General features: G+C 39.8%; 1 protein-coding gene across 1 annotated transcript; it reads right to left on the bottom strand.

Moving 5' to 3' along the window:
• Nucleotides 1–7,505: 7,505 nt before the first annotated feature.
• LOC106098362 (uncharacterized) lies at nt 7,506–15,023 on the bottom strand. The gene is made up of 9 exons (XM_025911082.1): nt 14,324–15,023; nt 14,047–14,094; nt 13,740–13,844; nt 13,386–13,516; nt 9,491–9,548; nt 8,775–9,026; nt 8,571–8,618; nt 8,312–8,416; nt 7,506–8,088 (listed from the first exon to the last, which is right to left on the bottom strand). Exons 1-9 carry the CDS (start codon nt 14,615–14,617, stop codon nt 7,957–7,959), a joined length of 1,173 nt encoding a protein of 390 aa, XP_025766867.1. The 5' UTR covers nt 14,618–15,023; the 3' UTR covers nt 7,506–7,956.
• Nucleotides 15,024–15,724: the final 701 nt, after the last annotated feature.

The following is a 15,724-nucleotide window of genomic DNA, read 5'->3' as shown; positions in this document are numbered from 1 at the left end:
ATGACATTTATCAAATCAAAAAAGTTGACATTGTCTTTCTTCAAGAGACTCACCTGTCTCCCCAAGAGTCAGATAAACTTTGCCGTGACTGAGTGGGTCAGGTATTTTTTTTCGTGTAGCAGCAGTCAGAGTAGGGGTGTAGCAATTTTAATTCATAAGCAGTTACAGTTTAAATGCACCCGGATGGTTAAGGATGAAGATGGGCGGACATTGCTACTCTTGGCTGAGATTCAAGGCCATAGGATGATTTTAAGCAATATCTATGCACCAAACATCGATGACCCTACCTTTTTTGGAAACAAAATTAGTGATATGGGCGACTACCCAATCCTGATGGCAGGGGACTTCAGTTTGGTCATGGATGATATACTGGATCAAAGCACTCCTTCACAGCGACACTCTAGATCAGCTTTGGTCGCTATAAAAATGTGTAGGACCATGGGTTTGGTAGACGTATGTAGAGTATTCAACCCATCCACAAGAGATTACACCTTTTATTCTGCCCCCCACAACGCTCTTTCAAGAATAGATTATTTTCTTGTGTCAAATTCTATCATGCCCTCAGCAATGTCTTGCTCTATTGGTAGTATACACATTTCTGACCACGCCTCGGTGCTCCTGCATCTGAGCTCATTTGGTAGCCACCCCAAGTCTCCCATATGGAGGCTAAACTCAAGCCTTTTGCATGACCCCAACTTTTTCCACTCCTTAAGAGAGCAGATCAATTCTTATATAGAAATTAACCTCTTTACAGTTCCCAGTGCGCATGGGAAGCTTTAAAAGCTTATATCTGAGGGTTCATCATCCAGCATGCCTCATACAAGAAAAGAACTGCTCTGACCAAGCAGATAGATCCGGAGAGGAAGATTGCCATAGCTGAAGCCGCTTTTAAGGCAGACATGAGCTCAGCAAATCTGACCCACCTAACTAGACTTAAATATGAGTTTAACTCAATTTTGACTCAGAAAATGGAGTTTTCCCTATTTTGGGCTAGGCAGAAATACTTCGAAGATGGAGATAAACCTGGCAAACTGCTTGCAAGATATATTAAACAAAAAGAAGCTCAGACTATCATAGCAGCAATTAGAGCACAGGATGGCACTATGGTGTCAAAACCCACTGAAGTGAATGAGGCCTTTAGAGATTTCTATATCTAAATATGATCAACCTATCTCTAATAATCGGCTATGTACCACAGGCCTTCAAGGTGGCTGCAGTTAAACCTTTACTTAAAAAGCCATCTCTAGACCCAGCTGTCTTAGCTAATTATAGGCCAATCTCCAACCTTCCTTTCATATCAAAAATCCTTGAAAGAGTAGTTGTCAAACAGCTAACAGATCATCTGCAGAGGAATGGCTTATTTGAAGAGTTTCAGTCAGGTTTCAGAGCTCATCACAGCACAGAAACAGCTTTAGTGAAGGTTACAAATGATCTTCTTATGGCCTCTGACAGTGGACTCATCTCTGTGCTTGTCCTGCTAGACCTCAGTGCTGCATTCGATACTGTTGACCATAATATCCTATTAGAGCGATTAGAACATGCTGTAGGTATTACAGGTACTGCACTGCAGTGGTTTGTATCATATCTATCTAATAGACTCCAATTTGTACATGTAAATGGAGAGTCCTCTTCAGACACTAAGGTCAATTATGGTGTTCCACAGGGTTCAGTGCTAGGACCAATTCTATTTACATTATACATGCTTCCCTTAGGCAGCATCATTAGAAGACATAAATTTTCACTGCTATGCAGATGACACGCAGCTCTATCTATCCATGAAGCCAGGTATCACAGACCAATTAGTTAAACTGCAGGAATGTCTTAAAGACATAAAGACCTGGATGGCCGCTAACTTTCTGCTTCTTAATTCAGATAAAACTGAGGTTATTGTACTCGGCCCTGAAAATCTTAGAAATATGGTATCTAAGCAGATTCTTACTCTGGATGGCATTACCTTGGCCTCCAGTAATGCTGTGAGGAACCTTGGAGTCATTTTTGACCAGGACATGTCCTTCAACGCACATATTAAACAAATATGTAAGACTGCTTTCTTCCATTTGCGCAACATCTCTAAAATTAGAAATATCCTGTCTCAGAGTGATGCTGAAAAACTAGTTCATGCATTTATTACTTCCAGGCTGGACTACTGTAATTCTTTATTATCAGGATGTCCTAAAAACTCGCTGAAAAGCCTTCAGCTAATCCAAAATGCTGCAGCAAGAGTACTGACAGGGACTAGAAAGAGAGAACATATTTCTCCTGTTTTGGCTTCCCTTCATTGGCTTCCTGTTAAATCCAGAATTGAATTCAAAATCCTGCTCCTCACATACAAGGTCTTAAATAATCAGGCCCCATCTTATCTTAATGACCTTGTAGTACCATATCACCCTATTAGAGCACTTCGCTCTCGCACTGCAGGCTTACTTGTTGTTCCTAGAGTATTTAAAAGTAGAATGGGAGGCAGAGCCTTCAGTTTTCAGGCCCCTCTTCTGTGGAACCAGCTTCCAGTTTGGATTGGGGAGACAGACACTATCTCTACTTTCAAGATTAGGCTTAAAACTTTCCTTTTTGCTAAAGCATATAGTTAGGGCTGGACCAGGTGACCCTGAATCCTCCCTTAGTTATGCTGCAATAGACGTAGGCTGCCGGGGATTCCCATGATGCATTGAGTTTTTCCCTTCCAGTCACCTTTCTCACTCACTATGTGCTAATAGACCTCTCTGCATCGAATCATATCTGTTATTAATCTCTGTCTCTCTTCCACAGCATGTCTTTCATCCTGTTTTCCTTCTTTCACCCCAACCGGTCGCAGCAGATGGCCGCCCCTCCCTGAGCCTGGTTCTGCCGGAGGTTTCTTCCTGTTAAAAGGGAGTTTTTCCTTCCCACTGTCGCCAAAGTGCTTGCTCATAGGGGGTCATATGATTGTTGGGTTTTTCTCTGTATTTATTATTGTGCTATCTACTGTACAATATAAAGCGCCTTGAGGCGACTTTTGTTGTGATTTGGCGCTATATAAATAAAATTGAATTGAACTGAATATATGCAACTCTACTCCTCAGAAGTACAAGCAAACTCACAGGAAATTAACAGTTTTCTCTCCCCCCTCAACTTCCCAACTCTCTCTAAGACACAGCTGGACTCCCTGGACGCCCCGATTTCAAGGGAAGAAATCTTAAGGCTAATCAAAAACCTCCCAATTGACAAGGCCCCTGGGTTGGATGGGTTTACAGAAGAATTTTACAGGAACTTTGCAGAGGAGCTCTCCCCTTTACTCCTGCAAATGTTTGAGGAGGCCCTGGATAAGGGCAGCCTGCCACCAACACTGTCAGAGGCACTTATTTCCCTTGCCTTAAAGAAAAACAAAGACCCACTTGACTGTAAGAGTTACAGACCAATAAGCTTGATCAATTGCGATTGCAAAACAATCTAAGAGCATTATCCTAACGAACCGTATTATATCACAGTCCTTTGACCTCCACAGAGGTACAAGACAGGGCTGCCCACTGAGTCTTTTTGTTCTAGCTTTAGAGCCTCTGGCAGCGACAATACGTAGAGACCCTGATTTTCCAGGTATCCAGGTCCACAATAATAATCACAAATTGATGCTCTATGCTGACAATGCTCTGGTCCTGATAGCCAGAACGCTCTCTACCTGCTCTCTTAAGAATTATTAACCAGTTCTCTAATATATCAGGATATAGAGTAAATTGGTCAAAGTCTGAAGCACTCCCTCTGACAGCCTTCTGCCCCAAAACCCTGTTCCAGCCAGGGGATTTCAGCTGGCCTCAGACTGGTATTAAATACTTGGGCATTACATTCCCCCTTTTGTTATCTAACATAGTTCAGGTTAATTTTGAACCTCTGTTGGACACGTTCAGAACCAACATAATTAGATGGTCCCCTTTGTTTCTCACCCTTTGGGGCAAAGTTAACATCATCAAAATGAATTGTGCTCCAAAATGTAATTACCTACTACAAACACTCCCGCTAAAAATCCCATCAAAATATTTTCATCAGTTTGACATATTATGCAACCAATTCATATGGAATAACAGACGTCCTAGAATAAAGCTTAAAAAGCTACAGCAACCAGTGGAGTCGGGTGGCCTGGGGGTCCCAAATTTACTGTTTTACCATTATGCTTTCAGTCTGAGACACATGGTACACTGGGCTCTCCGTCCAGAACGAGCCCCCCCATGGTTTAGTCTTGAGAGTACTTTGTTCTCACCACTCCCTCTGATGCACATTTTAACCACCAAGCTCTCACCAGATATACAAACCCACCCCATTCTTTCGTTCCTGCAGACGGTCTGGAAGAAGGTGGCCTTGCTATTAAATTTTAATGCCCACCTTCATACTGAGGCCTCCATATGGCTCAATCCCAAACTCTGCATTAATAAGTCTCCGTTCTTCTGGAGACTGTGGGTCCAGAGAGGGATACTTGTTCTTGGAGACCTGTATCAGGGGAGAATTCTCAAGTCCTTCAATGACCTTAAAGCACAGTTTCAGTTGCCACGGAGTCAGTTTTGGAGGTACTTGCAGCTCCGGCACTTATTGCTCAAAACCTTTGGTTCTTCCTCCACACCACCTCCAACTATTGAATATCTCAGCTACATCAAAAAAATCTTTGGGGGAGGTCGTGAAGTCTCTAAATATTACTCAATGCTTGTTAAGGGCACGAGTAAAGGGCTACCCGCCCTCCAATTAGCTTGGGAAGCTGACCTTGGTGTGGTTTTTACAGATCAGGAATGGACTACAATTTTGCAGAATAGTAAAAAGGTCCAGGGAACTTAGATCAAAACTAATCCAATTCAAATTACTACACCGAATTTACTGGTTGCCACACAGACTATACAGGGAAAACCTCATACAGTCCCCTGAATGCTGGAGATGTCAGACTGGGGTGGGCACATTGACCCATATGATTTGGAGCTGTCCTAAAACCCAAATCTTTTGGACTGAGATTCATGACTTTATCAAATCAACTATACGATGGGACATTCCTTTTTCACCAAGACTATTTGTTTTGGGGGACCCATCACTCCTTACACATGCTCTGCCTAAGGCTGCTGAGTGGGTACAGACTGCATTGATTCTTGGGTGTAAACTCATTATCTGGAAGGTCCCTTCCACCCCACCTGTCTCTGTATGGCATGTTCAACTAGGGAGACTCGCTGCACTACAACAACTCTCATACAGGCTTCTGAATAAAGTGGAGAGCTTCCACCTGAAGTGGGATCCATATCTGTTCAGAATAAAAGGATCAGACTAGAACTTAGAGTGGGACAGACATTGGGATTCTGACGAAGCACTCTCAGGGGTGACAGAGTGTGGCATGCAGCAAGACCCATGTAGTCAAAGGCTGGCTGTGTTTTTTTTGTTTGTGTTTTGTTTGTTTGTTTATCTCTTGTTTTGTTTGTCCCCCTTATTTTGGTTTTGTATTCTCTACTGTTTTGCTGTTCTGCTGATGATTTTTTTAATGTGATGTAATCTGTATCTACAGTGGACTGTAGTGTTCTAAAAATACAATAAAATATTAATCACAAAAAAAATCTGGCCAAAGGGCCAATGATTTTGGTTTCCACTGAAAATTGTTATATCACTTCCTACTCTACAAATTACAGTGAATGGTAGTGAAGATTTTTGACTTGAGACTTTGACTCTGAAAGGAATCTACATGACTGTTCACAATTCAAAAAATGAAAAAAAGCAAGTTATTAACAGACTGCCATCCACTCAAAGTGGTTACGTGGAAATATACTGTTCAAAGAAATTAAGGGAAGACTTGAACAATCTTATGTTTGAATCTTGCCCTTAATGGGCTGATGATTTCTTTATGCCAAATTTTAAACCATTTCTGCTGAATATCACAGCAGAAATGGAGTCATATACGTGATGTTATAATGGTGGATTCTTATAATAAACCTAGCCCATTTTTAAAATAATTAGGAAAGTTTATATACACTTGCTCACTCAAAGCTTCAAAGCATTATGAATGCTTAGTTTGTGAATTTTTTCTACCAATCACAAGAAGAGGACTTAAAAAGCACGCAGCCTAAAAGCCAAAGGCTCATGTCTTTGTTTTTTTTTTCCTTTTTACTGTGACTTTATATTTATTTCAAATTGAACACTATGGGGATCTATACAAAAGGCTTTTGGACAGTTTCTCACCTGTTCTCACCAGTAACCCAACACGGAGCAGTAAACATGAACTGAGAACCTGCCATATCGATCAAGTCGTCAAGGCTAAAATAAGCAGCTACAGTAACGTTTTTCTTCCAGCAAAGAACAAATGTACCATTAATCATTTTCACAGTGCAAACTCGTTCCTCCGTGGTCAGGTGAACAAACGAGACATTTAAAACTTTGGTTCCCTTGGAGTTCACCGACCTCCACCTTCTTTATGCATTAAGCCACTCAGATTTGTAGTGCAGACGTACAATCAGTTGGCGAGGCTGCTGCCTCTTTCTGCCTCCTCTCTCCAGCCGAATATAGTCCACAACGGGCTGCGGTATATTCAGAGGCATTTCCAGAAAAAAGGAAGATGCATGGCTCAGTCGTGGCATCGCTGATTCATCAAATTAAAGTTACACAAGAGTATAAATACACTACACTGATAGTCTTTTATAGATGTGCGGCTAGAGAAACGGAACTGGCCACTGGAGTATAACTGTACACGTCAGGAAAGGCCAAAGGTGGAGTAAAGCTTAAGTGTCGGTAGCAGCTGCAAAGACAGCAGGATGACTACAGTTACACGCATGCACACAGAAAGATGAAGTGGCAGGATGCTTCTTGTGCTTCTACACCTGTTGGGAACATCAACAAAGTGCCCTAAGTTTGAGCCTTAAACAGGCAATTGAATGTTAAAATAACGTCTATATGAATAAGTATGTAACTGAGCAGGGGAAACATTAAAGTCCCCTGAAACTGGCCTGAGAGCAGCCATGGCAAAAGAGATCTTGTACATATGGAGTCCACTTCAGTATTACCACCTCTCACCCTAACGTGCTGCAGCCGAATCAGCAGTAGCACCGCCGGCTGCTCTTGGTGACCTCCTCAGAGGAGTGGACGGTGTTGGGAACAAATCCGCTCTTGACGCCCTCCCAGCCGTCCTCAATCTTGATGTCCTTGTTCCGTACCAGCTCAAAGGTGTCCTTCGTCAGATCCACAAATGCCTTCTCCACGTTGATGGCGTCCCATGCAGAGGTCTCCAAATAGCGCATCCCATAGGCCCCCGCCAGCTTGTCTGCCTCCTGTTGGGTCACCTGATGCTGGGCTTCCCCAAAGGCTCATTTCAGAGAGTGGATGGCGTGGGAGAGTTTTGCAAAGTAACTCTGACAGAAACCAAGAACTGCTGCGGCTGAACACAATATCTCCCCATTAAAATGTTGAAATGGCAAAATGATAAGAAATGGTCCGCCAAAGGTTCAGTTTGATAAAAATTCAGTTTTAAAATAAAGAAAATATTTGTTACAGTTGATTGACACAAAGCATTTCCACACAAATTCCACTTCTGGGCAAATGTGATTTATTGTTCTGTAAACACTTGTTACAATGTGGCGTGAGAGAGTTACAATAAAAATATCATGCAAATACATTATTACAACCAGAATTTATTACTTTTACTTAAAAAAGAAGCACATTTGCAGTTGTACATTAACACATCAAGTTGCTTTCTTAACCTTTGTAATGATTAAAGACAGCTACAGATATATTTTTGCTTTTGCAGTTTAAACATAGTTCAACCAAACTAAATCTTTGTGATGTACTGAATTTAGTCTTAATAAATAATAAAAGCTGCACTGCATAAAAAAGAAAGAGAAAAATCAGTAATAACTTACTAAACTATATAAAAAAAAACCTAAAATATGAAAAAATTCTTAAATTATGAAAACCCATGACTTCTGAAATACACTTAAAAGAGTTATCACATGTTAGCCAGTTCACCGAAGGTATTCAGGCAGCTTGTGCTACGTTTCCCATGAAATTTCTCCTCTGAATACATTTGGTGAGGTTTCCCAGCAAATCAGGTAGTGGCTGTTCTTTTTCTGACGGCTGTACTTTCTTTAGTACTTCTTTGCAGTTCATCTGAAAGACAGGAATCTGTGTTCAGTATCTCTCTCACTGTTTTGCAGATGTATTTGTCTACCTAAAGTGAGATTAGCACATTGTCTCTAAATATTTACAACACAGATTGACGCTTTTCTTTCCAAGCTCCTTAGACTATGATGACATGGATGACTGAGAACCTTCACAGACTACACAGATTTGTTGTTCTTAAGTTGGAAATATGTCAAAAAAGATAACTTACATCTGATTTCTTAATGAATATTTCCAGGTTTCTCACAATATCTTTCTCGTTGCCATTTTTGGGATGCTTTTGTAGGATGTCATGCACTTTGCAGAAGAAGTTATTCTGTATGAAACATAAACAAGTAAACTAAGCTTTACAAATAAACACAATTAAAATGTAAAAAAGAGATCACTGTTCTTATTGTAGTCTCAAAAAAAGAAACCTGAATGGAAAACTTGCAAACTGTTTCAAAGACATGAAAAAGAAGTTTTCTCACCCCACATCCAGATTCAACCAAGTATGTCACATCCTCCACATAGAAACTCTGCAACATTGGAGAGACAAATTGTCACAAACAAGTTTTATGCACCAAAAACTTGAACAAAGCAGAAAAAACACAAGTAAACTAACAACACCAACAAAAAGCTCTATGAGTGTTAAGAGTCAAGAAAACAGTTGTGCTTATAAGATGAGCTCCTACCTTAGTGAGATTTTCATTGTATTCTTCAACAATGTCAATGATACTGTTAAGACTATCGCTGAGAGTAAGATTACGGACAGGATTTGCAGCACATGGACTGATCAGCATGGCCACAGCAGACACCAGCACGAGCATCGTCATCTCCACACTTGTTGTTTGTTGGCTGAAAACCTCTAGAAGACGTGTCTTCAAGCAGAAGCCCTTAAAGTGGTTCTGTTGCTCAGATGTCAACTGGCAGGTTTGTTGTGAGGTCTTAGATGAGAACAGATTATTTATACTTGCTTTGCCCACGCCTTCGCCCTAATTGTTGGTTACAAAAAACAGCCTAGATGCAATCTGAGGTGAATGTGAGATAAGGGACATGATGACGTTGTGGTCAGTAAGCAGAAAAGCAAGCGTTTCTCTGAAATCAAAATATGAAAAATCAGCTTATTAACAGACTGTCATCCACTCGAAGTGGTTACCTGGAAATATACTGTTCAAAGAAATTAAGGGAAGACTTGAACAATCTTATGTTTGAATCAATGGGCTGATGATTTTTTTGGTTACCACTGACTGTTGTTTTAACGTCATTTTTTACTCAGCAAATTACGCAGAATATGGCACTAAAGATTTCCGACAAGAATATTTCATTCAGCAAAATCTGATGTTTGAGTTGTTTGTTTGTTTTTAACTTTGTGAGCATATATTGAGTGTAACTGGCAATTTTGCCTCACTTTCATGTTCAAGAAACTAGTCTGAGATGATTTGAGCTGTGAGACATGCTCCCTTGTCCTGCTGGAGGCAGACATCAGAAGATGGGTACACTGTGGTCCTACAGGGAGGAATGGACATGAACAGCAACAATACTCAATCAGGCTTTTATGATTTAATGATGCTCAGTTAGTACAAAGTAGTGGTGTGCGATACTGCATATTCTGGTATCGATTCGATACCAAGTAAATATGGGCCAGTAACGCCGATACTGATACTTTTCAATAAATAAGGTGGATGCGTCATTGAATTACTAAATCTCAATTCATTTTCATGACCTTAAGTGTTTTTTGTGATATTTCCTTTTTTATTGTGAAATAGTTAAAACCTAGGACATAATTAGGACAAAGTTTATAATTAAATAGAAAATACTTATAGAAAATAAATATTATCAATTTTATTTTGAGAAAAATCTTAAATAAAAAGTGCATGCAAACCAGTAAACAAATTAAAACAAAAAAAAGTACTGTTGAGAAACTATAATACAAAAATTACAATTAAAATTATCATCAACAAAAACAACTGGTGAAAATATAAATAATATGTAAACAATTTAACAACCCCCAAAGCATCTAAGTCACGTCAAGTGATGGCACAACATCTAAACACAAGAGGGGGGGAAGGGGAGCAAAGTGTGCCTGCTCTGCGCTGACACAGGAGCAGCAAGTCCGGCGACCTGGCTGTTTCGTCTTTGCCGAGACCACAGCATTGCAAACAAGAGCGGAACTTAAAGTAAAGAATCAGTCTCACCAGGCTAGTATTGATCCAATACCGATGCCGACTTGGTATCGATACAATCAATATTTGGATCGATCCGCCCACCACTAGTACAAAGTGTGCCAAGAAAATATCACTCACATTGCATCAGCACTGCCAGCAGCCTAGAGTGTTCATACACGGCAGTATGGATCCATGCTTTCATGTCATTTACGCCAAATCCTGAAGCTACTGTCTGAATGTCACATCAGAAACTAAATCATCAGACCAAGCCACATTTTTCACATCCTCTATTTCCCAAGTTGGTGAGCCTGCGTGATCTGCAGCTTCAGTTTCGTGTTCTGAGATGTCAGGAGTGTGACCTGGTGCAGTCTCAAGCTACTGTAGCCAATTTGATTCAAGGTTCAACATCTTGTTGCAGTTGTGTACCTAACGAAATGGCTGGGGATTATATATATATAACTGATAGAAGTTTTTCTGTCAGGTTTGGTGGCTTTTCATCCACATCTACACCCCTTACATGTGGGGTCCCTCAAGGATCTATCCTTGGCCCAGTACTCTTTTCTCGTTACATGCTCCCATTGGGCTCTATTTTCAGGAAAGATAGAATCTCATTTCACTGCCGATGATTCTCAGATCTACTTTCCTCTTAAAAAGAATTCTACAGACTCTCTAAAAGTTTTGCTAGACTTCTTTGATGACATTAAGTCATGGTTTGCATTAAATTTTTTGAACGTAAACGATCAAAAAACTGAGATTGTACTATTTGAACCTTCTGACCCTTGTTTTTCTTTTAAGGGTACAGTGGCCCTGAAAGTCCAAACGGACTGCAACTTAAGAAAACACCAGCAATAGGAAAAACGCTGCAAAAGCACACAAAACACAACAGAAATAGGAAAAACAACAATGAAAATAGGAAAAACGAAAACAGAAATAGGAAAAAACAGATTTCCAAAAGCACAAGGGAAGTGTTTCTGTGGAGACAATAACCTGACGGACCAGTTGCAGGAACCAAAATATGCTAAGAATTGCGCTGGGAGACACTTAAAAGAAGTGGAGGATCTATCGGTTTTGCGAGGAAAGACAAGATGAGAGGTAAGTGTGTTAGCCTAACTATTAGCCTAAAAATCCGTCATTAGTATTATATGAATCATGATAAAACACATCTACCATGTTTTGGGTTCTCAGGGCCAACGTATAAGGGTGACCTTGGGCCTCTGGAAAAGTCCAGAACTCCCATTGCAAAAAATCTGGGAGTGTTTTTTATCTGCTGACTTCGAGAAAGTTATTCATGCATTCATTTCATCCAGGCTTGACTCCGAAATAGTCTTTATTTTGGTACCAGCCAGGCTCTGCTCTCTCGTCTTCAGCTTGTTCAGAATGCTGCAGCCCGACACTTGACAGGCACTCGTAAACATGACATTTGCCCAGTCTTGCCTCATTCACACTGGCTTCCAGTACATTGTAGAATTGATTTTAAGATTTTACTGTTTGTTTTTAAGTCTCTAAATGGATTAGCTCCATCAGACGTCTCTGCTCTTTTAACTAAAACTATTCCAAATAGAACTCTCAGGTCAGCTGATAAGTTGCTTCTAGTTGTCCCTTGAAGCAGGCTAAAAAACAGTGGCGACCAGGCCTTTGCGATTTGTAACAACCCTTTTGGGTTATAGCACCACTAGGGGGGGTTGCCCTACTATTGTAGTAGTTGGGGGAGTCTCCTAGTGGGTGTGCTGTTGTTAGCGGCAGCCATTCCATGCTGCTCATGTTCTTTTCTCTGAAAGGAAACCTTACCGTTGTGACCAACTGGCGACGGCGACTACCGATCCCCGCACATGTATGTACGGACAGAGTAGAGCCGTGGAGACCTGGCTTGTATGGTCTTATGTTGCTGTCAGTGAATAAAGGTCTGTTATTGGATTTAACCGACTGGCTTCGGGTATTTCAAGTAACCTCCACACCACATGCCCACTGGACCTGCTAGCCGCTCCCGCCTCGCCAGACTGCTGTTACAGATTGCTGCTCCCAAACTCTGGAACAGTGCCTCTTCAAATTAGGATCTTTCCAACACTTGACATTTTTAAAATCCATCTGAAAACACATTTTTACTCACTAGCTTTTAATTGTGACTGAGTTTTTGTTTTGTTCTTTGTGTGTGTTCTACTTTTTTACTATGTACAGCACTTTGGTCAACCTGTGTTGTTTTTAAATGTGCTTATAAATAAATAGATTGATATTAATACTGTTACATATTAAACCTAGCCATATTTTCAAATTATGAGGAAAGTTTATATACACGTGATACTCAAAGCTTCAAACCACTATGAATGCTCAGTTTGCAAGTTTTTTCTATTTAAAGAGCTGTGTGATGTCACAGCTGTGGCTGTGAGTTAGCAGCTCCACCCACCTGCTTTGGGTGGAACTTGTGGTTGTTTTGATTGGACTGCCAATCACAAGGAAGCTGACTTAAAAAGTATGCACCTCAAAGCCAAAGACTCATTTCAGAGAGTGGATGGCATGGGGCAGTCTTGCAAAATAACTGACACAGACCAAGAACTGCTGCAAATGAACATAATATCTCCCCATTAAGATGTTGAAAGGGCAAAATGATAAGAAATGGTCTGCCAAAGGTTCAGTTTTATAAAAATTCAGTTTTAAAATAAAGGAAATGAAATGTTTGTTACAGTTGATTGACACAAAGCATTTCCACACAAATTCCACTTCTGGGCAAATGTGATTTATTGTTCTGTAAACACTTGTTACAATGTGGCGTGAGAGAGTTACAATAAAAATACCACGCAAATATATTATTACAACCAGAATTTATTATTTTACTTAAAAAAATAAGCAAATTTGCAGTTGTACATTAACTTTGTAATGATCAAAGACAGCTACAGATATATTTTTGCTTTTGCAGTTTAAACATAGTTCAACCAAACTAAATCTTTGTGATGTACTGAATTTAGTCTTAATAAATAATAAAAACCGCATAAAAAAAGACAGAAAAATCAATGATAACTTACTACACTATATTAAAAAAAACCCATAAAATATGAAAAAAAAAATGCTTGAATTATGAAAACTTTTAAAATACACTTAAAAGAGTTATCACATGTTAGCCAGTTCACCGATCTTGAAGGTATTCAGGCAGCTTGTGTTACGTTTCCCATGAAATTTCTCCTCTGAATACATTTGGTGAGGTTTCCCAGCAAATCAGGTAGTGGCTGTTCTTTTTCTGACGGCCCTACTTTCTTTAGTACTTCTTTGCAGTTCATCTGAAAGACAGGAATCTGTGTTCAGTATATCTCTCACAGTTTTGCAGATGCATTTGTCTACCTAAAGTGAGATTAGCACATTGTCTCTAAATATTTACAACACAGATTGACGCTTTTCTTTCCAAGCTCCTTAGACTATGATGACCTGGATGACTGAGAACCTTCACAGACTACACAGATTTGTTGTTCTTAAGTTGGGGATGTGTCAAAAAAGATAACTTACATTTGATTCCTTAATGAATATTCCCAGGTTTCTCACAATATCTTTCTCGTTTTCATTTTTGGCATGCTTTTGTAGGATGTCATTCACTTTGCAGAAGAAGTTATTCTGTATGGAACACAAGGACAGATTTGTGAGCTTTTAAAAACACGTGCATTTACAATTATACAAGGTGGCTAATGTTTTTTCTGCAGTTTGTCAAAAAAATAAATAAATAACCAATTCAAACTGCCAATCAGCAGAACAATTCAAGAAATCTGAATGAATTAAAAGGAACATTGCTTCAAAGACATGAAAAATGTCTCCTCACCCCACATCCACTGTCAGCCAGGTAAGACACATCGTCCACAAAGAACCTCTGTAAGATCCAAGAAAAAATTACTTTTGTCAGCTAACACTTAACATATTAAATCATTTGTCTAGATAAGGCACCAAAAAATGTAATAGAATTTAATAGAAAAAATATTTGTAACTGAACATTGCAAACACTTTTTAAAGGTTTTAACAAGTTAGGGCACCAAAAACTGTTACAAAAATTTCAAGCTAAGTGTCACTTAAACAATTGTGCTTATGCGATGAACCCTTACCTCATTCAGATCTTTGTTGTATTTCTCAGCCAGGTCAATGATACGGTTTAGGTTGTTGTTAGGGACAGGATTTGCAGCATACGGATTGATCAGCATGGCCACAGCAGACACCAGCACAAACATCATCATCTCCATACTTGTTGCTTGTTGGCTGAAAAGCAGAAGTCCTTGAAGTTGTTGTGAAGTGCTGGCTGAGAGCAGATTATTTATACCTGCTCTGTCTACGCCTTCATCACGTTCGCCATTTACAAAAAACCAAAAAGCAGTCTGCAGCGCCTTGGCGATAAGATCCATGATTAGTTTGTGGTCAATGAGCAGAAAAGAAACTATTTTTCTCAGAATAATAACCTATAGACTTGGTTGCATTACAGAAACGATGAAAGAAAAAATGGTACTTTCAAAAGAAACTTCATTACAGACTGTGAGCCACGCAGAGTGATTTCTTGGAAGTATACTGCTGAAAAAAATGGTGGAAGACTCAAACAATCTGAACTTTGATTTGCGGTGTGATTTTAAATCTGGCCAAAGGGCCGCGAATTTTGGTTTCCACTGAAAATTGTTACATCATTTCCTACTCTACAAATTACAGTGAATGGTAGTGAAGATTTTTGACTTGAGTATTTCATTCACAATCTGATACGTTAATTAAATGTTCCCTTAATCCTTTGGATGGATTCTTACTTTGATGTTGTTATACCATCTAAATATTGCAGCAGAAATTGAGACTCAACATACTTGGCGATGGTTTAAATGTTTCTATTGCAGAATTGTAAACTGTAGCCTCACTATCTTATTCTTAGCAAACAGAAGTGGCACCTTATGTGTCTTCTGAGGATGTACCCTTTCTGCGTCAAAGTTCAATGCAATTGGGCTACAGTATAAGATGTGTTGTGCATTCAGAGATGCTCTTCTGCATACGATCTTTCTAACAATTGGCTGTTTGACTTACAGTGTTCTTCCTATTAACGTAAAGCAGTGGTGGGCAACTCCATGCCTCGAGGGCCGGTGTCCTGCAGGTTTTAGAAGTGTTCTTGATCCAACACAGCTGATTCAAATGGCTAAATTACCTCCTCAACATGTTTTGTAATTCTCCAGAGGCCTGGTAATGAACTAATCATTTGATTCAGGTGTTTTGACCCAAGGTGAGATCTAAAACCTGCAAGACACCGGCTCTCAAGGCATGGAGTTGCCCACCCCTGGCTTAAAGCAGTCTGGCCATTCTCCCCTGATCTCTGCTATCATAAAAGTATTTTCACACAGATAATTGGATTTTACTTTTCGGATCATTCTCTGTAAACCATAGAGATTGTTGTGTGGGAAAATCCCAGTAGATCAGCAGTTACTGAAATACTCAGACTAGCTCATCTGGCACCAAGAAACTCGTCATGCTCAAAGTCACTT

This window comes from Oreochromis niloticus, linkage group LG10 (assembly GCF_001858045.2).
Source record: "Oreochromis niloticus isolate F11D_XX linkage group LG10, O_niloticus_UMD_NMBU, whole genome shotgun sequence".
Taxonomy (NCBI): domain Eukaryota; kingdom Metazoa; phylum Chordata; class Actinopteri; order Cichliformes; family Cichlidae; genus Oreochromis; species Oreochromis niloticus.
The sequence above is the reverse complement of the archived record's forward strand: the minus strand, read 5'-3'. Positions and strand labels throughout refer to the sequence as shown.